The 26,792-nt window shown below is 38.5% G+C and overlaps 1 protein-coding gene across 2 annotated transcripts in view; it reads left to right on the plus strand.

Moving 5' to 3' along the window:
• Positions 1 to 26,792, plus strand: part of OSCP1 (Organic solute carrier partner 1) — a 179,864-nt gene that overhangs the window by 21,434 nt on the left and 131,638 nt on the right. For both annotated transcript variants that reach the window (XM_090402712.1, XM_090402713.1), the window contains exon 2: positions 15,954 to 16,108. In XM_090402712.1, coding sequence (XP_090258838.1) covers positions 15,954 to 16,108 — 155 coding nt within the window. The remainder of the gene's footprint in view (positions 1 to 15,953; positions 16,109 to 26,792) is intronic.

The raw sequence follows: 26,792 nt of genomic DNA on the forward strand, positions 1-26,792 counted from the left end.
AAATAAGGGGGGGGTAGAGCTGAGAATCCCTGGGCTGCAAAGGCTTACAGCGAGGCGGTGCTGCTCCTCGCGAGCGGCATCTCCCGGGCCAGTCTCTACCCCATTCTAAGTCCCAATGGTACCAGGTCTATAAGTCCCTATTCATTTCAACTCACCGGACCTTAAGTCCTGTTATTTTATTATTTGAATTTTTTTAAATTTAAATAATAAAATTTATATTTTAAATGTATTCAAAAAAAAAAAAAAATCCTAAAAAAAAAAAATCCTTTTTTTTTTTTTTCTCTCCGGACCTTAAGTTCGACCTCTATGATCAATTCATATATTTAGCCCGGACCATAAGTCCTCAGTTTCTCAATAACAGCAGTAAAATTTAATTACCCGGAATACAAATAAGGATATTATATTTAGTAACACAAAAAGATCCTCTAAGCAAATTATTAATTTGGATAAAATCATATGCGAACCCTAGACAAAAGTCTATGTTTAACCTTTTTTTTTTTTTTTTTCTGAACAGATAAATGGAGATTATGTGTTACAGACCAATTAGCCTAATACGGCTAAACAGGTTGATTGAGGCCTCTTTTACCTCCTACTATCATACTCTATCTTACATCATACTCCTCTCTTACTGTCTGCTGACCCTCAGCATGCTTTATTCTCCAAAGGCCAATGATGAGACAATAAAGGTCGAAACCGGTCTGGGTAGTGGCCCCTTGCCTTTAATACAAAACATCATACATCCCCTCCTTGGAGATGTGTTTTGGCATTAAGGGTAAATATTAAGATTAGTGATTGGAGCTTATGCCACCTTTACCGAGTTGCCTTGGTCTTGCACTACCTGTAGGATCAGCTAGACTTGCATCACTTGCAAGTGCAAACTTGACTTGTTTGTCTGTTTGCTTACTTGGGAAATGGAGTAAAACCAGGTTTAAAATTGCTTGGTATTTTTAACATTTATTATACCCAAGGTAAAATACTTTCTACACATATATATATATATATTTTTTTTTCCCGTATAGATATAGATATTTTTATTGGAAGAAAAAGTCAACAAATCTTTTCTTTTTAACAGATTAATTTAGAATTATAATTCTAAATTAATAATATATCTAGATTAATATAGATGTCTCTGTTGAATAAATTTAAGGGAAGGTATTGCATAATGAAAACTAGATATGACTCTCTCAGTAAGTTTTAAAAGCTCTGCGGAGATCAGGTTATAACACTAATAAGAGCACAAGAACAGAAGGTGACTAAAACTGTATATAGCAATTAACAACTGTAGATTTATATGGTAGTCAAGTAAATTTATATTATGGTAATAAAGCAGAATAGTTTATACAGGAAATTAGGAGCACGGTGGAGTAATGAAATATATGTAAACGTGTACTACAGATAATTATGTATTATTATTATTATTATTATTATTATTATTATTATTATTAAACAAGACCTCATGGAGTCAAAGACTCATCTAGGAGGTCCTTTTATCTCACACACATCTCATCATACCGGGTCTTAAACACATTCAAACTCCTTGCAGACACCACACTCTCAGGCAAGGCATTCCAATCATTCACAACTCTGCACGAAAAAAACCTGCCTCTCACTCCCCTACTCACACCCTCTTTATACAGTTTCCAGGGATGACCTCTGGTTCTCCCCTGATCTCCCACTATTCGCTGTAGAACTTCTCCACCATTGATCTTATAGCAACCCCTTACCAACTTGTAGGTCTCTATCATATCTCCCCTCTTCCTTCTCTCCACTAGTCTCTGCAAATTACATCTTTTCAATCTTTCCTCATACTCGACATTCCAGAGGTCAGAAACTACCTTAGTCAGTCGCCTTTGGACCCTTTCCAACATCTCTTCATCCTTCTGAAAACCAGGTGACCAAATCTGGGCACAATAGTCCATGTGTGGCCTAATCAAAGCCTTATACAATGGAACAAGAATCTCCCTACTTCTACACGTCAGTGTCCTCCTCATCATTCCCAGAAGTCTTTGTGTTGTCTTCACAATTTTGGTGATGTGACCCCTAAATTTTAGATCCTTATCCACTATCACTCCCAGATCTCTTATTTCCTCTACTTCCAACAATATATTCTCACCAAGCATAAATTCTGCATCCCATCTTTGTTTTCCAAATTTTAAAACCTTACATTTTGCAACATTGAACTCACACCCCCATTTGCTTGCCCAATCACTCAATTTATTCAAGTCTTCTTGCAAGGCCACAACATCTTCACTACTCTTTATGGTTCGTCCCAACTTTGCATCATCTGCAAACAACTGAATATCTCCATCCAAATCTTCGCCAATATCATTAATATACAAGTTAAATAGTAATGGCCCTAAAACAGATCCCTGAGGCACTCCAGTAGTGACTTTCCTTTTCCTGGATATTGCACCCCCATACACAACTTGTTGATACCTATCAGATAGCCAGTCTCCAATCCAATGCACTAATCTAATATCCAACCCCATCTGCTCTAGTTTGACTGTCAACTTATCATGAGGTACTCTATCAAAAGCTTTTGCGAAATCCAAGTATATTACTGTGTATCCTTCTCCTCTGTCCAAGGAAGCAGTCACTTTATTGTAATAAGTAAGTAGATTACTAAAACACGACCTCCCTTTAGCAAATCCATGCTGTCAATCAAAGATTATACCATTGTTGTCAACCCAACTCTGGATCCTAGTTCTCACAAGCTTCTCCAACAACTTAACCACAACACATGACACACAGATAGGCCTATAGTTTGATGCTTGAGTTCGATCACCTCCTTTATGAAGTGGCACAATCTTGCCCTCCTTCCACTCTTTAGGGACTTGACCAAGTGCAAGACTCGTATTAAAAAAATATGTCAAGGCAGGTGTCAACTCTCTGGCACATTCCTTCAGAATACGCGGTGATATATTATCAAGTCCCACAGCCTTATTTACATCTAGTTTACTCAACTCCCCAAACACCTCTTGCTCACTTACAGTCAGTCTCTCCTCCCCATCATCAACTGCTCTTAATCTCTCCATGAAGTCACATTCACAAGATTGAAAGATCTTTATGAACTGCTCATTAAGTATCTCCACCACACATTCTGCAACAGCTGTCTTTATACCATTTCCTCCAATCAATGTCATCCTTCCATAATCATTCTTTCTTTTGCTGGCTACATATCGAAAGAACTCCCTAGGATTCTTTTTAGCTTCATTAGCTAACTGCTGTTCATACCTCTCTTTAGCTACTCTCACCAACCAAGTCACTCTCCTTGCCTGGTCTTTGTAGAACTCATGAAATTGGTTACTTCCACTTCTCTTATGCTGCCTCCACAATGCCCTTTTTCTCTGTATTGCATGCTTAATCTCTTTATTCATCCATCTCACACCTAACTTATTTAACCTTCTCACCCATGGTATACATTTAGACATTGCATCCACTAAATATTTTTTGAAAATCCCCCAAGCTGCATTGATCTCTTTTCCAGCTAACTCCTCATTCCATGCTACACCTGCAAGCTGTCTCCTGAGCTCTTCATAATCACCCCCCTTGTAGTTCCACATATACCCTTTTTTCACAGGGGTCCTTGCACTGCTGGCAACCACCCAAGTAATCACCTCATGGTCACTTTCACCAATTGGTGGATGATTTGATACCTCATTGATAATTACATCCTCCGATGAGATGACCAAATCCAAGACCCTTAATCCTCTTGTGCCCTCTGTTACATACTGTCTGAGGTAGTTATCCCTCAAAAACTCAAGAAACTCATTTTCTTTACTTCCAGTTGCTATCTCTTCATTCCAGTCTATATTGCCATAATTAAAATCACCCATAATGATCACCCTTTTCTTATTTGCTTGGCTTATTTGACCATACATTTCACTATCACCACCATCCACATTACCAGGTCTATAACAACATCCCACCAAGTATTTGATTCTATTCACCTCTATCTCACACCATACTGCCTCAAAACCACTGGCCCCATTTCCCCCTTGCATCTCTACCTTGTATGGACATAACTCTTTCTCTATCATCAATAGCACTCCCCCTCCCTTTTTACCCCTTCTATCCTCACGAAACACATCATACCTTTCCATCTCTATTCCTGTCAGGATGTCATCCTCATCTAACCATGTCTCACTTATTCCGACAATCTCTGGGTGCACAGACGCAATTAGTGCAACCATTTCATCCGCCTTGTTTCTTATACTTCTAGCATTGGTATACAAACACAACAACTCATTTCTGGATCTACAGCTAGTTCCACTGATACCACTCACTCGATGTGATCTCTCCATGCTGGACTGGGGCCATTTCCCTTTCTGCTTCTTCATTTTAGAACCCTTTGCAATTCCATCTGTTTCCTAATACCCAACTTCTAGGGATGACTGCTGGGAGTTGAGTGAGAGTACAGAAAGCAAGGATGTCAGGAGTAGACTTTTTGCATTTAGAGTGGTGAACAACTGAAATGGTTTAGCCAGTATTATCTGTAAGTGCATTGTCAATGAATGAGTTTAAGGACAGGCATTGTGTAAATAATGGTTAATATAGGTCTCTCCTGCAATGAGACTTCAGACTCCATCAGATGCTATGATGATGATGATGGTAATTATAAAACAATAAGGGAAAGAAAGTCATCATCAAATTCCTGATATGTACCCTCATTAAGGGGGGGGGCATATAAGATAATTACAATAGTACTACATGAAAAAATTACACCATTACTAACTTCCGATTAACAATTTTCCTGCAAATTAATCTGTTATCTGTCAAGACTCCAACATTATTAGATCTTATATTTCTGTCTTTTAAGGCAGTTTTTACTATACCAATCCATCCACATCTTGGTCTATCTATGGGTCTTATTCTTGCCAACCTGGCAAAGAACACTTGTTTTGCTAATCTTTCCTTTTTCATTCTATTTAAGATACCGCCTACTATACCACCTAAGATTAGCTCTATTAGCACATTCCTAATATCCTCATTTTTAATATGATGCTGCCATTGATGTTACCTGTTCATTCCATTAATCTTTCTCAGGACTCATATCTGTGGTCTCCAGGATGCAGGATATATGGCACAGAGGGTGAAGCTTGACACTTTTTATATTCCCTGTTATGAGGTGAGGTTGTTGTCCCATTGTTGAGGGCTGTTTTGTCCTGGGTCGTGTGTTGTGGTATCTTTTTCTTTGTCTGTTTTTTTCCCTTATTAAGTCCATGATTTCTTCCGGGAGACGGTTTTGCTTGTGGGTAATCATGGATACTGTGGCTGCTATTATGGCTTTATTGATTTGATTGGTGAGGTTCTTTATTGCCGTGTCTATTTCTTCCTTGGCTTTTATATGGGGAACCGGACCAATGTGTTCTGGTAGCACTTTCCTAAGTTTCTCCCAGATAATGGAAGTTTGGGAGGGAGGTGACTGGTCTTTGTTCCCTAAGTGAAGTAGGATTGGGTTGTAGTCTGATGATAATTCTTCAGTGCTTGAATGCTGTACTGGTGTTTGATGTTGTGTAGGATGGCAATGTCTAGGATGTCGGCTGTGCCAGTTGGGTTGTGGTGTGTTGGTTCGATGGGTCCTGTTACGACAGCATTGTTTAATCCTGTGTAGCTGAAGAGGATACGGCCATTTTTATTTGTGGTTCTGCTGTTCCAGGAGGGATGTTTGGAGTTTTAGTCCCCAGCGACGATGATGGATTCATTTATGCTCAGTACAGCATCCAAGTCAGAAAATAGCAGGGTCTTAGTGTGGGAGATGTGGGCAGCATAGATTTTAAGTCTTCCAGTTGAGTTTGTGTGGACTTCGACACCGGTGAGTTCTAGGTTGGGGGTTGGGGGGGGGTTTAGTATTCCATTGTGCCTGATGCAGTTCCTAATAAATATGGCTGTACCACCACCACCTCTGTAGTCCAGTCGGTCATTTCTATACAGTGTGTAGCCTCTCAGTTTTGGATTGTCTGCAGGTCTTAGATGAGTTTCATTAATTAGGATGATGTCAGGGTTGTATCTGTGAGAGAATTCTTGAAGCTCCAGTGTCTTGTTTTTTAGGCCATTGGCGTTTCAAGCGGCGATCTGTAGCGAGTCTGGGAGTAATCTAGTTTTGTTCAATAACCAGCATTGATAAGATGGTTTGAGTTTCTTTTAGAAATCTTTTTGTGGAGTTTGGTGAAGGGTTTGATTTACTGAAGTCTAGAAGCATGTTTGCCAATGAGGCTGCCATGATTCTTGTCATGTTTGGAAGAATTTGGTCCTGCTGGATATCTTTGGATGGGCAGGCTACTTCGGCGTATGTCCTGCTTCGACGGTGGCTTTCCAGACTTTTGGTATTTCCCATTTGTGAGAGCTGGTGTTTTGTTGTCTTTTGTTGGGTGTCAGGCAACTGGGGAGCCATCGGGTTGAGAGATCTGTTTCCTTTTGTTGTTTGTTCTTAGGGTAGTGACTGCAGCCTCTGTAGTTTGCTGGGTGGGGGCCCCCCTGCAGTTCGCGCATTTGGCTGATGAGGTCCTGGATTTTGAGCAGGTTGCTGTGGGGTAGTTTTGCCTACTTTTGAGGCATATTCTGCTCTGCAGAATACAAATGCCTCAAAAGTAGGCAAAACTACTTCTGTGCATGTCCGTACTTCTGACATCTGTGGCACTGGCCTGACGAGGCTCTTTTCCTTAGTAGTTCAGTTGTGATTTTCAGACCACAGATCGTTGTTATGTTGTATATGTTCTTGTGTGTGTGTTAGGTATCTCTACGAGTACTAGGGGCATTGGACTATCGGAATGTCATGGGCCAACATCGGACTCTTGTCGGCCCATAACATTCTGCTGACCTTGACAGGTTGGAGATCGTGGAGGCAGAAGTCTTTAGTTATTTCATCTGTGCAGATGTTTTCTGTTACTCCCCTGAGTACAACTTTTAGGTTTTTCTCTGATTTCAGAGAGTAAGTATGATATTTAATATCTAACTCATCCATGGTTTTTGTGAAGTGTCTGTAGTCGCCTACTGTGGCAGGCTGGATTTTAACTCCGTCGTCTATGTTTTTTGCCCATGAATAGGCAATTTGGTGGTTTTTGCATAATAGGCCTGAGGGCCGTCCATCGTTCTTTTTCCCGTAGTACAATTGGGAGGACTTTTTCATTGATGGGCGTGGGGAGGTCAGTGTTGGGGCATCTTCTTTTATCCCCTCATTTACCCGAGTCTCCGCTGTTTTACGCTTTTTTCGAACATGGGTTTCTGTATGGTCTGTGGGAGCAGAGATTATCAGGGTCATCTTCCCTTCTTCCCTTGGTGTTGAGTTGTCCCCTTCTGTGGAGTCATCTGTCGCTGAATATAGGTTTAGAAACCCTGGCCACTCTACCTCAAATTTCTTCAACAGTTTTTTTGAGGAAGTTGAGTGCCAGCTTCTTATCCAGAGTTTGGACAAAGTCACCGGAACTTAAACTGTTCATGTTTAAAAGTATTCAAATATGCTTACCTGAGAAATATATATAATGGCGAAGGGAACGGGCAAGGGCCGGAAAATTGCATCAAAAGTCAAAGTCTTACCTTGTACTCCACTATCGAAGAAGATTCACAAAATCTAAAACTCACTAATCATCACTGAAATCAAAAACATTCTTTGCAACAACAACCATCATGCCGGTCCATTCTATCACACTCGTCCTCTCATTATTCAACTCTGTGGTCTCCAGTATTTGATCAAGTATTTTATTTCTAACCCAGCTCTCAGATCCATAAGTTAAAGTAGGTTTGAACACTGTCTTGTATATAGCTTATTTAATACTTAGACTAATTTCTTTCTTAATCCATATAAATTTATTCAGCTACTATTAATTCTGTTGTCTATTTCTATATTTAATTCTGTCTTCACTAAAAATTGTGGCTAACTAGCTGAAATGTTTTACTTGTTCTATAGTTGATGTGTTCAATGTTTTTGCCTATTTTCATTGTCTTTATCTTTTTATTGCTGATTTTCATACCAAATTTATTATAACAGTTATTCAATTTAGTCAGGGAATCTTCCAGACTTGTACTGGATTAATTCCGAAATATAACATTGTCTGCATAAAGTATTAGAGCTAAGATTTACATCACCAGATTTGATATCAGATTTAATACACTTTCCTTCATAATGTGATCCATATAGATAATGAATAGCAGTGGAGATAATGTACACCCTTTTCTCACATCTGATTTAGCATCAAACCATCTTCCTTACCTTTTTTAATTCTAACTCTGACTTCCAGGTTAGTTAGAGACCGTATTGCTTATAAATATCTCATTTATACCATATAACTGTAGCGTTTTGAAGAGCTTTCCCATTGGCACCTTATTGTGTGCCTTTTCCAGATCAACAAAATTTAAATACAAATCCTTGTTATAATCCCAAGATTTCTCAAATGTTATCTCAAATCTTCAAGTGAAAATTTGATCCTTACAACCTCTATTTGGCCTGAATCCAGCTTGTTCTTCACCAAGCTTTTATTCCACAATTTTTCTTGGTTTCTCAAGTATACGTGCATAAATCTTACCAGGAACACTTAGCAACGAAATGCCTCTGTAATTCTCACATTCAGTTTTATTTCCCTTTTTATAAATGGGTATATTATGAGAGCTCTGCTCCTTCATCCCTCTGACCAGCACTTCTGAATTAGGGAAAGTGTACTTCATAACTGGACCGGAAATAAATACATTTTCAGGACACATGAATTTATTAGATAATTAATTACTATTATTAACACCAGACCTCTGAGGAGTCAAAAGACTCATTGCTTGAAGTACACACTGTTGCACATAAAGCCAATCAAACCATTCTTTAAAGTCATTCAATGTATCCACATTTACCACACTGTCAGGCAATACATTACACTTACAACCATTCTTCACACAAAGGACCTGCTCCTTACATCCTTGCTCACACCTTCCTTATACAATTCCCAAGGATGACACCTTGTTTCATTATTCACTCATATTCTATGAAAAATTTCTTCACATTAAACCATAACAGCCCCTTACTAATTTAAATATCCACATCAGGACTGATTGAGGTCTCAGAACCTTACACTTTGCAACATTGAACTGATAGTTTCCCATACTTGTTTAATCATATAGTCTATTCAAATACTCCTGTAAGAACTCATCTGCCTGATTCCTTATCACTTTCCATATTTTGCATCATCTACAAACAGTTGTATATTCCCCAGTTAAGCCTATCCTAATATCATTATTATACAAGTTAAATAATAATTTATCCAAAATAGACCCTGTGGTACATCAATTATGACTTTCCTTTGGGATACCACATCCCCATACTCAACTTGCTGATACCTATCAGACAGCCAGTCACCTTTTCAACATCCAACTCACATCCAACTTACTAATATAGCATCCAGTTCCATCTGCTCCAATTTAATTATCAACTTGTGGTGTGGTAATCTATCAAAAGTTTATGCAAAATCTAAGTATACCACCGTGTATATATATATATATATAGTGACCAGATTATCCAAGGACCAATGCTGGACACGTTCCACCGGTTGCATAACTTTTGTTTCCTGCTTTGCGGGTTTGCCTTCCCTCCAGGCGTATATTCTAAAATTGCTTTATTTCTTTTTATCCCAACAGAAACATAATCATACCTTTTCAATAAAATATTCTGCTTTTATTCTTGTTATTATTACTAATTAATAATATTGTTACTGCTAAACTATCAAGAAATTTTTATTTAAATTCTCAATAATTGATGCAAAAGTAAATATCCCAAAAAAACTTATATTTATTTTATTTATATTTATATTTATTTTATTTATACAATGAATAGATATTTATTAAAAAGTAACTTTTATTTAAATTCTTAATAATATATGCAAAAATAAATATCACACAAAACTTATTTATCTTATACAATGAATACCTATTAAAACTCTCCAAATGAACAATTTAAACATATTTTTCGGAAGAATGAATTCTTTTCAATAATTCATCATCCTCTGATATTTCACTCATAAAATCTTCACAGGAATCAACCATATTATATTTCACAATAAGAATGGCCTTTATTATTTCAAGTTTTAATTGTGTTTTCTCTGCAGTCCATAATTTATTCACAACTGAAAATACTCTTTAAAAGTTTGGCATATAATCAAAAAATAATTTTACATGAAAAAGTTCCTCAGAATAAACAACTAATGTATGTTCGTATTTTACTCTTTCTGTTAAGGTGAATAAAATATTTCAAATGCTGTACGTTTTGCTGTACACATACTAATGCTGTACAGGACCGGTAAATGCTGTACATCTGGTCACATAATATATATATATATATATATATATATCTTGTCTAATACATTCATCCCCTTGTATATCCTAGCTCTTACCAACCTTTCCAACAACTTAGCTGTTACTCCTATATACAGATCAGCCTATGATTTGTAGCCTTGGTCTTATTACCATCTTTGTGAAGTGAAACAATTTTACCTTCATTTCACTGCTTTGAGAGTTGTGCTGTTAAAAGACGCTTGTTAAACAGGTAAGCCAAGGCTGGTTCTAACTCCCTGGAACATTCCCTTAAGACATATGGTAATGTGTCATCTGGTACTGTTGCCTTATTAACATTGAGTTTATTTAACTACCTGTATTTCTCTTGCTTACTCACCAGACTTTAAGACTACAGTTGAATATTCACACTCCATCTTCATATCTATTTAAATAATGAATTGCTCACTGAATACCTCAATTATGCCCCTTCAGCAATTACCAATCTACTACTTTCATCAATTAACATTATCTTGCCACAATCATTCTTCTTTTTACTTGCCAAAAATTTAAAAACTCCTTAGGATTTTTCTTGGCCTAAATTGCTTATTTCTATTCATACTGCACTTTTTCTCTCCCTACCAACTGAGTTACCTTCCTGGTTAAAAATGTATACTCTTTGTGCAATTGATTATTACCTGCCAATTTATTAGTGACCATCAATATGGATTCTGTCATTTTTGATTCTCAGTGGATCCATCTGACTTTATCCACCTGAAGACTAACCATGGCAAGATTTGGGGAAAAAAATGAAGTTGCTTTTGACATTTTCAGGACATACGAAGGGGGAGGGGTCTGGAAAGTTTTGATAAATGCCTAAAAAATTATATTAAAGAGCAACATCATATAATCACAAGAAAGAACATACGAGGATATAAGAATATAAGAACATAAAGTTACCTTAATAACTCTGCTACTTGTGGTTATATCAGTTGCTTTAATATCATTTTGATCTTTTCCGATACCCCCTCCCTCATATCACCAGATTTATCATAGAGGCATGCTTACCAAACTAATCTTATAGTCTATCCTCCACTATTTGTATTTGGATCACAATTTTCTCTCTGGTGTTTCACTGCATATCATAGGAGGTGAAACACCAGAGAGAAAAACCACTAGTCAGTTGGCCTAGTAGAGAGGTGGATATGCTAACCACTAGGCCAACTGACTAGTGATTAACCACTATGCTAACCACTAGTCAGTTGGCCTAGTGGTTAGCATATCGAGTCTCCAGCCAAAAGGCTGTGGATTCGAATCCCACCGGGGGCATGGATGTTTGTGATTGTCTGTGAAAACCTCCTATGATATGTGTTTCACTGCATATCATAGGAGGTGATTTCTGTTCTTCACATTTTCCTACTAATGCTAGAGTATCCCATAGCCCTATACTTTTTTTCTTACACTCTTCCTCTTACATAAGTAATCTCTCTCTCCCCCCCCCCCCCCCCACTCCCAAACTTTAAATGCTGTTCATGTTTTGCCATGAGTCACAATACACCTCAATTCCTCTTCTTCATTTGGCAAATTTTTAGTGTTCAAACATTACAAACTACAAGTCTTTCCACACCTAATACCCTAAACACTGATTTCCTTGTCATTCTCCAGTAGGGTGGAGACCACCTAGTGAAGTTCATTTCTGCCAAATCACAGTCTTATTTCTTCTTCTTATGAGAAAAGTAGGTCCCACTTCACTTCCCCTGGCCTTTCTTGTAATAGATGCATCATATTATTTATAGCCTAAATCCCCCCCCCCCCCCCCAAATCTGCTTAACATTAGAATTCTTCTCTCACATGAGTGGTGCACTGAAAATCTCCCTAAAGATGTTTAATACTTTCCAGAAAATATCAGTATGTTAATAAATGACTCATCTCTTACAGACTGTTACCCCAACCATCACATTGTGTTTCTGCCTTGAATATATATTTTCATGGATACTGTTCTGCTGAACTAGCTATCAATCATTCCTGCACCCTCTTCAAAACTGCAGTTGAATATTCACAATCCATCTTAATATCTATTTAACTAACTTCTGATCCACCTTCTCGTTTTTCATTTAATCTATCTCTGTTCTTTGGAACAGCTTTCACATTATTTTCTCTGAAACCTCTAACCTTCAATTGTTCAAGAAATATATCAACAGGTTTCATCTAAACTATGTTTCACAATCTCTTGTTTGTGTGTGTGTGTGGGGGGGGAGAATTGATTTAAAAAAACCTTGGTTAAATAAAAGATCCTGTTTCAGATTTTTTTAAGGATTTAATTAACTTGTTTAATCCTTAAGTAAAATTATTGTATATATCCCATTTAAAAGTTGCTTAGCATTAAAAAATTTTTTTATATAAACCACTACCATTTTCCAGAGAAAAGCATGAGTATGTTAAGGAGAGATCTTACTTCAGTAACATAGTAACTTTTTATAATTTGGATAAGAAGAACATTGAACAGGGGAGATGCTTATATGGTGATTTTTCTAGATTTTAGAAAACCATTTAATAGAACATGATAGTTGGCTGATAAGAGTCAGCAAGTTGCATACAAGAGTGCAATGTCTTGAAAGAAGAATATGACAAGTGGGATACTAGAAGGTTCTGTTCTGGTGCTGCTGTTGTTTATATTATGTGTATGTATTGATAATATTGTTCAAGTATGAGAGGTGATATTCATTTCAGTTGATAATATTAAATTGTGGTGAGCAATGTTAGGAATTTCTGATGTGATGGTGTTACATGAGGATTTGAATAGTCTGATGTTTTGTGCAGATAATGGTGATGTTGGTTTAGTATTACTAAGTGTAAAATCATGCACTTTGTCCAGAGTGGGGGGTAGGGAGGGAGGAGAGTTATATTGTATTCTAGAAACTTTGCTCTGGGAGGCAGAAGAGTGTGTTAGTGGTTAAGGAACTGAATTTACAAAGTTTTCAATGTTACACAGAAAATTGCTGTAATGCCATGGACACTGACAAATAACAATAAGGAGGTGATAGTTCTACTATAATAAGACAAATCAGACCACATCAGGATTTCTTTGCACAGATCTAATCACCTGGATATCTTAAGTGATAAGCAAATATTACAGAGAGTACAGAGGTGGGTAACTAAGACTTTTTTCAGGACTCTGGAATGTTGAGTATGAAACTGATTAAGAAAATGTTCTCTGCAAAAGCTAAGAAGAGAATAGGTGATATGATTGAGACATAAGTTGGTGAGAGAAATCTGTCCATAGATAGGGGATAGTATATAGGTGGTTAGAGAACAGGAGTCTCTGGAAACTGTAATATGAGTCTTGGGAGTAAGGATGTGCAAAGTACTTTTTTTTTTTTTGCATTGCAAGTGATCAATGAGCAGACTTATATTGCTGGAGGAGGTTGTGAATGCTCCAGTGCTGAATATTTTCAGTAAGGTACTATGTGTATTGTGGTCTGTAGAGATTTTGGAACTCATGCATTGATTATTCTGACTTTCAGAGGTCAGAGGCCTGTAATTAATACTAATGCAAATATTAATCACTAATCTCACAATTAGCAGTCTTGACATACACCAAAGAATCTAACTACACAAAGTCTGAAGTTGGTGCCAAAATTAGCAATAAAATCAGTTGAAAAATTTTATCTAATACTTCTGTTTAAAAGCGGTGATTTTATTTATTTTGTGTGCTAACTACAGAAAATGTAAGCGCATACATGTAAGTGATTGAACGCATACATTTAAAGAAATAGACCTTAAAAGAATTGGGATCAAAAGCATACATTAAAAGAAAAAAAATGACATTTGCATGAAATATTAAGCAAAAACATTAAGCAAACATATCAAGCAAAAGCAAAAATATTAAATTGTCAAATTTCACTCATCCAGTGACTAATATACTTTAAAGCTGTTTCATTACACTGCATTAAATCTTCTCAGGTACATATAATATTAATGTCTATTAAGCAGCATTGCAGAAGATGATCCATGGTTTGTGTTTCACCACATGAGCAGCTGTCATTGTCTGTGTAGCCCCATCTGGCCATATTCTGCTTTGATCTGCCCATTCTGGAATGAAGTCTATTCAATGTCTTCCATCTTTGCCAGTCAAGATGTAAGCCGGAAGGAAGAGATTCATTTAAGTTCAGTGCCTCTAGAGATTGTTCTTGCCACATTGTTGACCTTGTAGCTTTTATGGAATCAACCAATGGTTCCACTGCGTGAATAAAACTTTTCCTTGATCTTAGCCTCTTATGTACTGCAACATGTCCATACAAAGGATGCCGTTCATCATTTAGTTGTTGTTTCTGCTCATATCTACTCTGTGTAGTCCTTCTGATGTGAGGAGGTGCAATACCAGACACTGAGTATAGATGGTCAATTTTTGTAGGCTTAAGGCAGCTGGTAACGTGCCGACATGTTTCATTAAGAACCTTATCAACAATTTTGACATGTGATGATCTTTCCCAAACAGGGCTAGTATACTCGGCTGTCAAAAAGCAGAGTACCAATGCAGAGGTGCGCAGTACTTGTAGATTTGCACCCCACCGAGATGATGTTAATCAGTACCGAATATTATTACATGTTTGAGTTTTAGCTGCTGGCTTCTTTTTGTGTCGCTTATAATTTAGGGTCCTATCTAGTGTAACACCTAGGTAAGTTGGATTTGGATAACTGACTAGTTTCACACCATTCCATTCTATATTCAAATCTCTCCTCGCCTCCTTATTTTATGAGATGGAAAAGATACATTTGGGTTATTTAAATTAAGGGGATATTAAATCCCACATTGTTTTAAAACCAAATAAGAAACTCAAAGATTGAGTTTCTTATTCGAGTTTCTTTATTTGCTACGAGTTGTCCGGTATTGTACTGCGTACTAGGGTCACTTGCATTGGCTAACGCTAGTGTCGCCGATACTTTATAGTTTTCTATATCGGCATGAAACTCTCTGATTCCAATCTTTGAGTTTCTTATTCGGTTTTAAAACAATGTGGGATTTAATATCCCCTTAATTTAAATAATGTTTATATTGCCAAAATGAAGCTTATTAGCTCTTTATATTTAAGATACATTTGGGTTTTACTGGGATTTGGTTTCAGTTGGTTTTCCTTATGGTAAACTGTAAGGGTTTCTAGCTCTTGAGTGAGCTGCTTCTCAATGTCATCAAAGGATTTTGCTTGATAAGCTATTGCCCGGTCATCTGCATATAAGAAGGTTCTTGACCATAGGTTTATAGGCTGGTCATTACTATATATATATTGAAGAGGAGGGGAGATAGCACAACACTATTGAATAGCATCACTGCTATAGAAAAGCTATGATGTGAGCTATGCTATAATGTATTTTGTTTTTGCTAATAGAACTTTATAAGCAGCAAATAAAAAAAAAATTCACATAATGGGGATTTTTAAGTGTTAGATGAAATTGTCTAATCTAGAACAAAATTGAATTTGGTTGATAAATTTTAGTAAGGATTCCATGTGTTCTATTCATCAAAGTTTGTTTTAGAGAAATTTTCTGTAAATTACTAGGACAAACTTCCGTGTCAGATGTCCTGATTATTACTTCATTGGCAAAGAATGCCTAAAACATCATAGCTATCAGTTGCAATGTCAAGAATATGTATACATATATTTGTATTTACATCTGGATATTTTATTAACTGTAAACTTTACTTTCAGTGATATATGATATTGTTTCAACAATGTTTGATCAGCAGTTTGTGGATGAGCTTTTTAAACCACAAGAATTATATTCAAAAAGAGCCCTGCGGTCACTTTTTGAGAAATTGGCCCATGCCTCAATTATGCGATTAAATGCAGCTAGTATGGATAAGGTAAGTATATTGTTTCCATAATAGTATGAACTGTTTTAAGTGTTTTTTAATTAACACTTAATTTAAATGTTTTAATTTACAAAAGGAAGCTGTGAGCAAGAGGGGTGAGGAGCGGTTTCTTTGCGTGGAGGGTGGTAGAACCGTGGAATGCATTGCCTGATAGAGTGGTGAGAGCAAGAACAGTCAATGAGTTCAAGCAGTGGTATGATAGACTTTGTATTTCTTAGGAAGGAGCTCCTGTGGTGAGTCTCTTGACTCCATGGAGGCCTGAATAATAATAATAATAATAATTTACTGTCTTAATAGTAAAAATAGTCATATCGTTTTCCTTGATTTTTAATACCAGCACCTCTTTCAGTTAGTAATGTTACTACAATTCATTGCTAAGAGAAATCATCAATAAATTATAAAAAAGTATTATATATACAGGGTGTTCGGGATAAATTTGACAGTTTCGTAAGGAAAAAGAAAATCTTCTTTGTATCTATTAAATTTAATGAATTGACAAAAAAACATTACAGGCAGAGTTAATTACAATACTATCAACAAGATTTACTCAAAATAACCACCATTAGCATCGATCAGAGCTTCAATTCTGCTTCGGAACCTCGAACAAGCTGATGCTACAGTCTCCCTGGGAAGGGCCGCAAAAACTGTTTTAATTTTATCCATTAACTGGGCTTTTGTATTACTGGAAGTGCGATTGGTGTCTTTTTCAACTGCGCCCCATACAAAATAATCCATGGGGTTAAGGTCTGGGGAGTTTGGAGGCCAAACATTTGGACTGGTGAAGTCGTAGAAATTTTCAGACAACCATTTTTGACTTTTCCCAGAGGTGTGGCAAGGGGCCGAATCCTGCTGCCATACATACGGCCTACCATTGGCTACCCTTGTTATCCAGGGCTTGACTACAGTTAGCAACTCCACGAACAAAGCCCGAATTCCAATGCCAGGGTTCTTCAACACCTGTTCCTGCAGATTTGCGAGGAATTCTGCTGTACGAACGCAGTCAGATCGTCTGCTAGGGATCTTTCTTCTTGCTACATCCTCGTAGTCACCATTGCAAGTCTCTAGTTCATGCCTGATTGTTTTTACTGTATTCAGGGAGCATTGGGCAGCAGTCGTAATATCCTTATTTTGATGGCGGGCACGAATCATCATGATACAAGTTATTCTCTTCCATGATTCAGGTGGGTTCCAGCTATCCATCCTTTCTGACATCTTGTATATGAATGAAGAAGGGTCCAAACTTTTAAATGAAGAGAAGTGTGTGTTAATACATGTAACTTACGGAAAAATATAATTAATTATAAATATGTCAAATTTATCCCGAACACCCTGTATATATATATATCTACCCTATACATATATAAAATGATAAGCCTTTTTTATGTCACGTTTGTATTGCCACGTTTTTTGAAACGATTTGAAACTCAGGGGCTACCCTGAGTGTCGAGTCATCAGAATTCAAGGAGACCCAGCCCTACCAGTTCAGAACTCTGGGGAGTTGGGTGGCATAGGCACTGGGGGGGGGGGACCCTCTTTCGAGTCATCAGAATTCAAGGAACACCGGCCTACCAGTCTGAAACTCGGGGGGGAGGGAGGAACCCCCCTTTCGAGTCTTTAAAATTTGAGTCATCAGAATTCAAGGAGAACCGGTCTACCAGTCCGGAACTCGGGGGGGGGGGCACGTAGGCACTGGGGGCTGTAGTTTTTGGGGATGCACTTTTGAAATCGAGTCATCAAAATTCAACGAGAACCGGCCTACCAGTCCGGAACACAGGGGGTTGGGCACCGTAGGTGCCGGGGGGGGAGCGCACCCCCCAGTGTGTGTGTGTGTGTGTGTGTGTGTGTGTGTGTGTGTGTGTGTGTGTGTGTGTGTATAAATCATGAATTCTATAAATTTAAGAGTGACTATTGATTTAGAATTGCTCTGAGAGTTCATACATTGCAAAATCCTATTATACTGACATTTTCTAGCTATGCTAAAATCATACAAACTAAGGGAATCATTTCTGTTTTGTATGCCAAATTTAGAGAAGGGGGGGGAAATACACACACATACACACCTTCTTTCTCTTACTCAGACATAGAGCCTCAGTACCTCAGTCAGTATCCACGATGGCCTTTGGTTGGAAAGGCTTAGGTTCAAATTCTGTCTAGAATGTGAAAACCTTTATCCTGGCTTTTCAAGTGCGTTAGTTTTCATATGGAGGTGGCAGGGTTTTCCTCCTGAAAACTTTTGAGTTTTTTAATCCTGCAAAACAAAGTGAGCCAAGCGCTGTGGATGTGTCTAAGAAGAGCTCCTGATTGAGATTTCTAGGAATAATTAAGTATATATGTGTAATTGTTTGAGTAAGAGCGGCTGTAAACATTATGCGCCACTGGTATTATTAGTGTGGGGGATTTTTCTTGCCTAAACTGAATTACGAAATCATTATTATTAAACCTAGTAACCTGCAGGGAGAAAAATAAAAATGGCGGCGGCATTGTCATTCCATGATTTTAATTTAGATTTCAGTCGTTTCATTAAGTGTGAGGTCTGTTATATGTATTCTTCGATTACATAAATGATTTGTGGATGTTTAGCATGGATGGAGAAGGGTGTGTGTGTGTGTGTGCGAAGTGTGACCTGAATGAGGAACTGTTGAATGCAAATATGAAATTGATGACAGAAAGTGTTAGTAGTGAGAATGTCGTGGGGAAAATGTGCGCACATTTGAAAGAGAAGGATGGTGAGAAAGAGAGGCGAAAAAATGTTAAAAAATCAGTAAAAAAGAAAAAGAACAATTTGAAAACCATAACGGATGTTAAAAGGGACAAAAGTGAGGCGAGAGTGGCGGAAGGAAACGAAATTGAGAGAACGAATGAAACTAGAAATGGCGTGACGCAGAAATCGAAAGTGAAAAAAATCGAAAGAATGAATGATAGCGAAAAAAGAATGAATGATGGCGAAAGTTGGACGCATGTTGGACTGAAAGTACGGAAACAAAGAAAGATGAATGAGAGTGAAAGTGAGAAGAATGATAGCGAAAGTGAGAAGAATGATAGCGAAAGTTGGATGTATGTTGGACCGAAAGTATGGAAACAAAGAAGGATGAATGAGAGTGAAAGTGAGAAGAGGGGGGTTGAGAGTTAGGAAGTTAGAAAGATTGAATGATAGAGAGAATGTGTTGTGAGATTAAGAAGTTGAATTGGATTGGATGAGGCAAGAAATGAAATAGATGCGGAATGAAATTAAGAGAATTCAGGTCAAAACTGTTAAAATAAATCATGATGGCATGAAAGAGTTAACAAAAGATGAGCAAGTGGCATTGTATGGCGACTCCATTATTAAAGGTGTGCTAGAGGATAGAATGCACAAGGTATGTTTTCCAGGTGGTAAAATGAGTAGAGTGATTGAGGCATTAGGCAGGAGCGAGCAAAAGAGTTAATAGTATTAATTGGTACAAATGATTTGAGAGAGGACAAAGAGCATGTCGGAATGGATATCAGGAGGCTGCTTGGAAGGATAAAAGAGAATAGTGTGACAGGAAGGGTAGTCAGTGTGTTGCCTAGGTATGACTGTGGTGAAATGAGGCAGAGAGCAAGGATTATGAATGATATCCTGGCTGAAATGTGTGAGGAGATGGGAGTACAGTTTGTTAATGCGTGGAATGAGTTTGAGGGATGAACTGAGCTGTATGGGAGCGATGGACTGCATTTGATTGGTTATGGTGTGAGTTGCTTGGAGAGACTGCTGCTGGAAGGTAGAGAAGTGAATAGAGAGAATGAATCGGATCAAGAGGGGAGTGATGTGGAAGAGCAGGAGAGTAAGACAGGAGAGATTGAAGAAGTGGATATGAATGGGGAAGTGAGTGGTATGAGTATAGAAAATGAGAGAATGGGTGTGCAAGAGGAGCAGGGAAACGGGGAGGCTCAGGGTGGACAGGGGTACACAGCGTGAGAAAGATGGATACTCCAAGAGGAGGTGAGAGCATGTGTAGGCAGGAAAGGAATGGGATGAACAGGGATCAAGAGGAAACAGTTGGAATTGAAAAGGTTCTAAAATGAAGAAGCAGAAAAGGAAATGGGCCCCAGTCGAGCATGGGGAGACCACATCGAGTGAGTGGTATCAGTGGAACTAGCTGTAGATCCAGAAATGAGCTGTTGTGTTTGTATACCAATGCTAGAAGTATAAGAAACAAGGCAGATGAAATGGTTACACTAATTGCATCTGTTCACCCAGAGATTGTCAGAATAAGTGAGACATGGTTGGAAGAGGATGACATCCTGACAGGAATAGAGATGGAAGGGTATGATGTGTTTCGTGATGATAGAAGGGGTAAAAAGGGAGGGGATGTGCAATTGATGATAGAGAAAAAGTTATGTCCATACAAAGTAGAGATGCAAGACGGAAATAGTGCCAGTGGTTTTGAGGCAGTATGGTGTGAGATAGAGGTGAATGGAATCAAATACTTGGTGTGGTGATGTGTTGTTATAGACCAGGTAATGTGGATGGTGGTGATAGTGAAATGTATAGTCATATTAGCCAAGCAAATAAGAAAAGGATGATCATTATGGGTGATTTTAATTATGGCAATATAGACTTGAATGATGAGATAGCAACTGGAAGTAAAGAAAATGAGTTTCTTGAGTTTTTGAGAGATAACTACCTCAGACAGTATGTAACAGAGGGCACACAAGGATTAAGGGTCTTGAATTTGGTCATCTCATCAGAGGATGTAATTATAAATGAAGTGTCAAATCATCCATCAATTGGTGAGAGTGACCATGAGGTGATTACCTGGGTGGTTGCCAGCAGTGCGAGGACCCCTGTGAGAAAAGGGTATATGTGGAACTACAGGGGGGGGGAGTGATTATGAAGAACTCAGGAGACAGCTTGCGGGTGTAGCGTGGAATGAGGAGTTAGCTGGGAAAGAGATCAATGCAGCTTGGGGGATTTTCAAAAACTATCTAGTAGATGCAATGTCTAAATGTATTCCAAGGGTGAGAAGGTTAAATAAGGTAAGTTTGAGATGGATGAATAAAGAGATTAAGCATGTGATACAGAGAAAGAGGGCATTGTAGAGGCAGCATAAGAGAAGTGGAAATAACCAATTTCATGAGGTCTACAAAGACCAGGCAAGGAGGGTGACTTGGTTGGTGAGAGTAGCTAAAGAGAGGTATGAACAGCAGTTAGCTAATGAAGCCAAAAAGAATCTTAGGGAGTTCTTTAGATATGTAGCCAGCAAAAGAAAGAATGATTATGAAAGGATGGCATTGATTGGAGAAAATGGTATAAAGACATCTGTTGCAGAATGTGTGGTGGAGATACTTAATGAGCAGTTCATAAAGATCTTTCAATCTTGTGCATGTGACTTCTTGGGGAGATTGAGAGCAGTTGATGATGGGAGGAGAGACTGACTGTAAGTGAGCAAGAGGTGTTTGGGGAGTTGAGTAAACCAGATGTAAATAAGGCTGTGGGACTTGATAATATATCACCGCATATTCTGAAGGAATGTGCCAGATAGTTGAAACCTGCCTTGACATATTTTTTTAATATGAGTCTTGCACTAGGTCAAGTTCCCAAGGAGTGGAAGGAGGGCAAGATTGTGCCACTTTATAAAGGAATATAAAGTATAGGCCTATCTGTGTGTCAAGTGTTGTGGTTAATGTGGTTAAGTTGTTGAAGCTTGTGAGAACTAGGATCCAGAGTTGGGTTGACAACAATGGTATTATCTTTGATGGACAGCATGGATTTGCTAAAGGGAGGTCGTGTTTTAGTAATCTACTTACTTATTACAATAAAGTGACTGCTTCCTTGAACAGAGGAGAAGGATACACAGTAATATACTTGGATTTCGCAAAGGCTTTTGATAGAGTACCTCATGATAAGTTGATAGTCAAACTAGAGCAGATGGGGTTGGATATTAGATTAGTGCATTGGATTGGAGACTGGCTATCTGATAGGTATCAACAAGCTGTGTATGGGGGGGCGAAATATCCAGGAAAAGGAAAGTCACTGGTGGAGTGCCTCAGGGGTCTGTTTTAGGGCCATTACTGTTTAACTTGTATATTAATGATATTGGCGAAGATTTGGATAGAGATATTCAGTTGTTTGCAGATGATGCAAAGTTGGGACAAACCATAAAGAGTAGTGAAGATGTTGTGGCCTTGCAAGAAGACTTGAATAAATTGAGTGATTGGGCACAGAAATGGGGATGTGAGTGCAATGTTGCAAAATGTAAGGTTTTAAAATTTGGAAAACAAAAATGGGATGCAGAATTTATGCTTGGTGGGAATATATTGTTGGAGGTAGAGGAAATAAATGATCTGGGGATGATAGTGGATAAGGATCTAAAATTTAGGGGATACATCGCCAAAATTGTGAAGACAACACAAAGGCTTCTGGGAATGATGCAGAGGACACTGACGTGTAGAAGTAGGGAGATTCTTGTTCTGTTGTATAAGGCTTTGATTAGGCCACACGTGGACTATTGTGCCCAGATTGGGTCACCAGGTTTTCAGAAGGATGAAGAGATGTTGGAAAGGGTCCAAAGGCAACTGACTAAGGTAGTTTCTGACCTCTGGAATGTCGAGTATGAGGAAAGATTGAGATTATGTAATTTGCAGAGTCTGGTGGACAGGAGGAAGAGGTGAGATATGATAGAGACCTCCAAGTTGGTAAGGGATTGTTATAGGCTCAATGGGGGAGAAGTTCTACAGAGAATAGTGGGATATCAGGGGAGAACCAGAGGTCATCCCTGGAAACTGTATAAAGAGGGTGTGTAGGAGGGGCGAGAGGCAGGTTTTTTTTGTGCAGAGTTGTGAATGATTGGAATGCCTTGCCTGAGCGTGTGGTGTCTGCAAGGAGTTTGAGTGTGTGTAAAACATGGTATGATGAGATGTGTGTGTGTGATAAAAGGACCTTCCAGATGAGTCTTTGACTCCATGAGGTCTTGGGGCAGTAGTAATAATAATAATAATAATAGAAGAACAAATGCATTTGAATAGACCTAGCAGACAATGCAGTTAGATTAATCTGTTCTGTGTAAGCAGTGACAGGTTTCTAAGAAGCCAACTTACTTGGATGTGACAGGCCACTAAAGCAAAACACAAAAGGGAAGATAGTAGATAGGATATATATATATATTAGCTGCTGAGATAAATCATATTTGTTTGATGTTTGTATGTTTAATGTGTACATGTGTGTGTGTGTGTGTGTGTGTGATCAGTTTAGATGTTTCTTTATATACAAATGTTCTTTTATCTGAAAGCACTGAATTACTTCTTCTTCTGCAGCTTTTCCCACTTAATTAGGGTCGCTGTTTGTGGTGAATCTCCTCCACAACTTCCTGTCTTGGACTGTAGCCACATGCGAGTTTTTCATCCTCAAGTCCTCCTCCACCATCTCCCTCCATCTCTTTTTTGGCCATCTGCGCTTCCTCTTCCCCTGCACATCCATCTGCATGACCTTTCTTCCCACATACTCTTCCTCCCTCCTCATCACATGACCAAACGATCTCCACCTTGCCTCCTGTATCTTTGCTCCCAAGTTCATAACTTTCACTGTTCTCCTTGTATAGTCATTTCTCAGATGATCCTTTCTGATCACTCTGCGCATCCACCTAAGCATTCTCATCTTCACCACCTCCATCCTGCTGATGTTATTTTTCCTCAGGGCCACAGTTTCCAAAGCATATGTCATAGCTGGTCTCACTACTGTCCTGTAGATTTTGCCTTTTAGTTTGATCGGCACCCTCTTATCACATAGCACTCCAGCCATCTCTCTCCAGTTCATCCATCCTGCTTGTATCCTGCATCCCACTTCCTTCTCAGCCTCACCATCCTCTTTCATTGTTGAACTTAAGTATCTAAAGTCACTGACCTTCCTGATGGCATTTCCTTCCAGCTCCAGATCTGTCTCCTGGTGCCATCCACTTTGCAACACATATACTCTGTCTTACTTCTTCTCAGTCTCATACCTCTCTCTTCCAGTACTTTCCTCCAACTGTCCAGTTTGGCTGCCACTTCTTCTCTTGATTCTGCACACAGCACGATGTCATCTGCATATAACATAGTCCAAGGCGCGTTTTTTCTCACCTCTTCCGTCACCACCTCCATCACAATATTAAACAGGAACGGACTTAATGCTAACCCTTGATGCAAGCAACTGTCACTGGAAAACTTTCTGTCTGTCCCAGACAGGTCTGAACTCTTGTCTTCACATTTCTGTACATCTCCTGCACCAACCTGACATATTTCTCTGGTACCTTCTTCTCCCTCAGACACCTCCAGACTTCTTGCCTTGGCACTCTATCGTATGCTTTTTCCAGATCAATAAATACCAGATATAGCTTTCATTGTTTCTCTCGAAACTTTTCCATCATCTGCCATAACCCAAAGATAGCATCTGTTGTTGATCTACTAGGCATGAAGCCAAATTGCTCTTTTGCAATCTCTACCTCCTTCCTCATTCTTTCATCAAGAATCCTCTCTAAGATTTTCATTGTGTGGGACATCAACTTTATTCCTCTGTAATTCTTACAGTCTTGTGCATCCCCTTTACCCTTGTAGATGGGGACAAGAGTACTTTCCCTCCATTTCTCAGGTATATTTTCCTGTTGACAAACTTTTATGAACAGGTCCCACAGCATGTCAGTTTCTTCTTCTTCCCCCTTCCATGCATCCAATGGGATCCTCTCAGGGCCCACCGATTTTCCATTCTTCATGCTCTTTATAGCTTCCTTCACTTCCACTCTACTAATGTTCTGCACCATCCCCTCATAAGGCTCCCCATCTTCTCTGTGATTCCTTGTATTTTCTTCATTCAAAAGCCCTTCAAAATATATTCTCCATCTGTTTCTTATATCCACATCCCTGCTTAATACCTTCCTCCAGAGTCTTTGATCTGCCTCACATGTACGATGTCCTTTGATGCCTTATTTCTGCACTTTGCCAATTGATAAATCTTTCTCTGTCGTTCCTTTGTTTCTAATTTATCATAAAGGTCTTGATATACCATGGCTTTCGCCTGTGCAACAACTCTCTTGACTTCTCGCTTTTTCTCTTTGTATTCCTCTCAGTCCTCTTCCACTCTTGACTCATCCCACTTCTGCTTTGCCTTCCTCTTAGCTGTCACTGCTTCTTGTACATCATTATTCCACCACCAACCCTTCTTCTGCTCTCTAATCTTTCCGGATGTTTCACCAAGCACCTCAATTGCACAGCTTAGATTACTTTTGAATTATGTCTCCACCAGTCTTGTACACTTTCTAATCCATCCGAAATCCTCTCTAACACTTTCTCCCTAAAATGGTTCCTCACAATTACTGCAACAGGAATTTCTTTCAGACATTGTAAAATTATTTGATTTTGTAATACATTCTGGTTATTTTTCCTTTAAAAATAAGTTGTATCAACAAATTGAAGGAACAGCAATGGTCAATCCACTTTCTTCTGCTATCTCCAACTTCTTTATGGAACATTTTGAACAACGTATCTTTGACAACATTTCTCCCAGACCTACTCATTGGTTCAGATATGTTGATGACATTTTTGCTGTATGGAATGGCTCTTCTGATGAACTTCAACAGTTTCTCACTATAAATGCACTTCATCCAAGGATCCAGTTTACTCTAGAAGTAGAATCAAATAAGCAGTTAGCCTTTTTAGATCTTTTAATTCTTCACCAACCAGATGATAACCTACATTTCTCAGTCTATAGAAAGAAGACTCATACAGGCCATTATATCCATGCTGAATCTCATCACATCCCAGTCAAAAGGCAGGAACTATTAAAACATTGGTTCATCAGGCCCACGCCTTTTGTTCTTCAGACGATCTATTACAGAAAGAACTGCAATATATTACTTCTTCCTTTCTATCTAATGGATATAAGAATTCCTTCATCAAAAGAGCTTTGAGTTGTTTTAATATGTCTTCCTCTTCAAATACAGAAGAAATAATGCGCATTCCTATACCTTATGTACAAGGCATTAGTGAACGTATAGCAAAAGTTTTAAAACCACTGAATATTTTTGTTGCCTTTCGACCGTTCAGAAAAATCTCTACCTTTCTCACTTCTCCTAAGGACAAGCTTCCACATTTTAATTATCCAGGTGTCTACCAGATTCCTTGCTCTTGTGGATTATGTTATTTCGGACAAACAGGAAGATCTGCTTCTATTCAGCTAGAAGAACACCAGTCTTATATTCAATAACTTGAACCTCAACAGTCTGGACTTGCAGAACATGCCATCATCACTAGACATAGAGTTCATTGGAAAAAGACAACAATTCTTCACAAAAGTCGGTTCCTTATGGAACGTCTTTATAAAGAAACATGTGAAACTTTACTTCACTCTCCTATATATCCCATAATCGCAAATGACATTATGCGCAGGTGCTTCAGACAGTGTGGTGTGGAATTCGTGGACGTGTGGAATGAGTTTGAAGGGCGAAAGGACTTATACAAGATGGATGGCCTGCATTTGAATGGACTTGGGGTGTGGAGACTGGAAAGAGTGTTGCTGAATGAAGTGAAAATGGATGTGCAAAACCAGGGAAACTAGAACTACCAAGGAGGGGGGGGATGGATATGCAGACATCAGTGAGACAGATGAGTGTAAGAATGTATATAATGTACCCGAGCCATTATATACTGCTGGACCTGGCAAAGGCGTTTGACAGGATACCACATG

This window comes from Typopeltis vanoorti, chromosome 13 (assembly GCF_054136105.1).
Source record: "Typopeltis vanoorti isolate ZY-2024b chromosome 13, IOZ_Tvanoo_1.0, whole genome shotgun sequence".
In the NCBI taxonomy this organism is placed as follows: domain Eukaryota; kingdom Metazoa; phylum Arthropoda; class Arachnida; order Uropygi; family Thelyphonidae; genus Typopeltis; species Typopeltis vanoorti.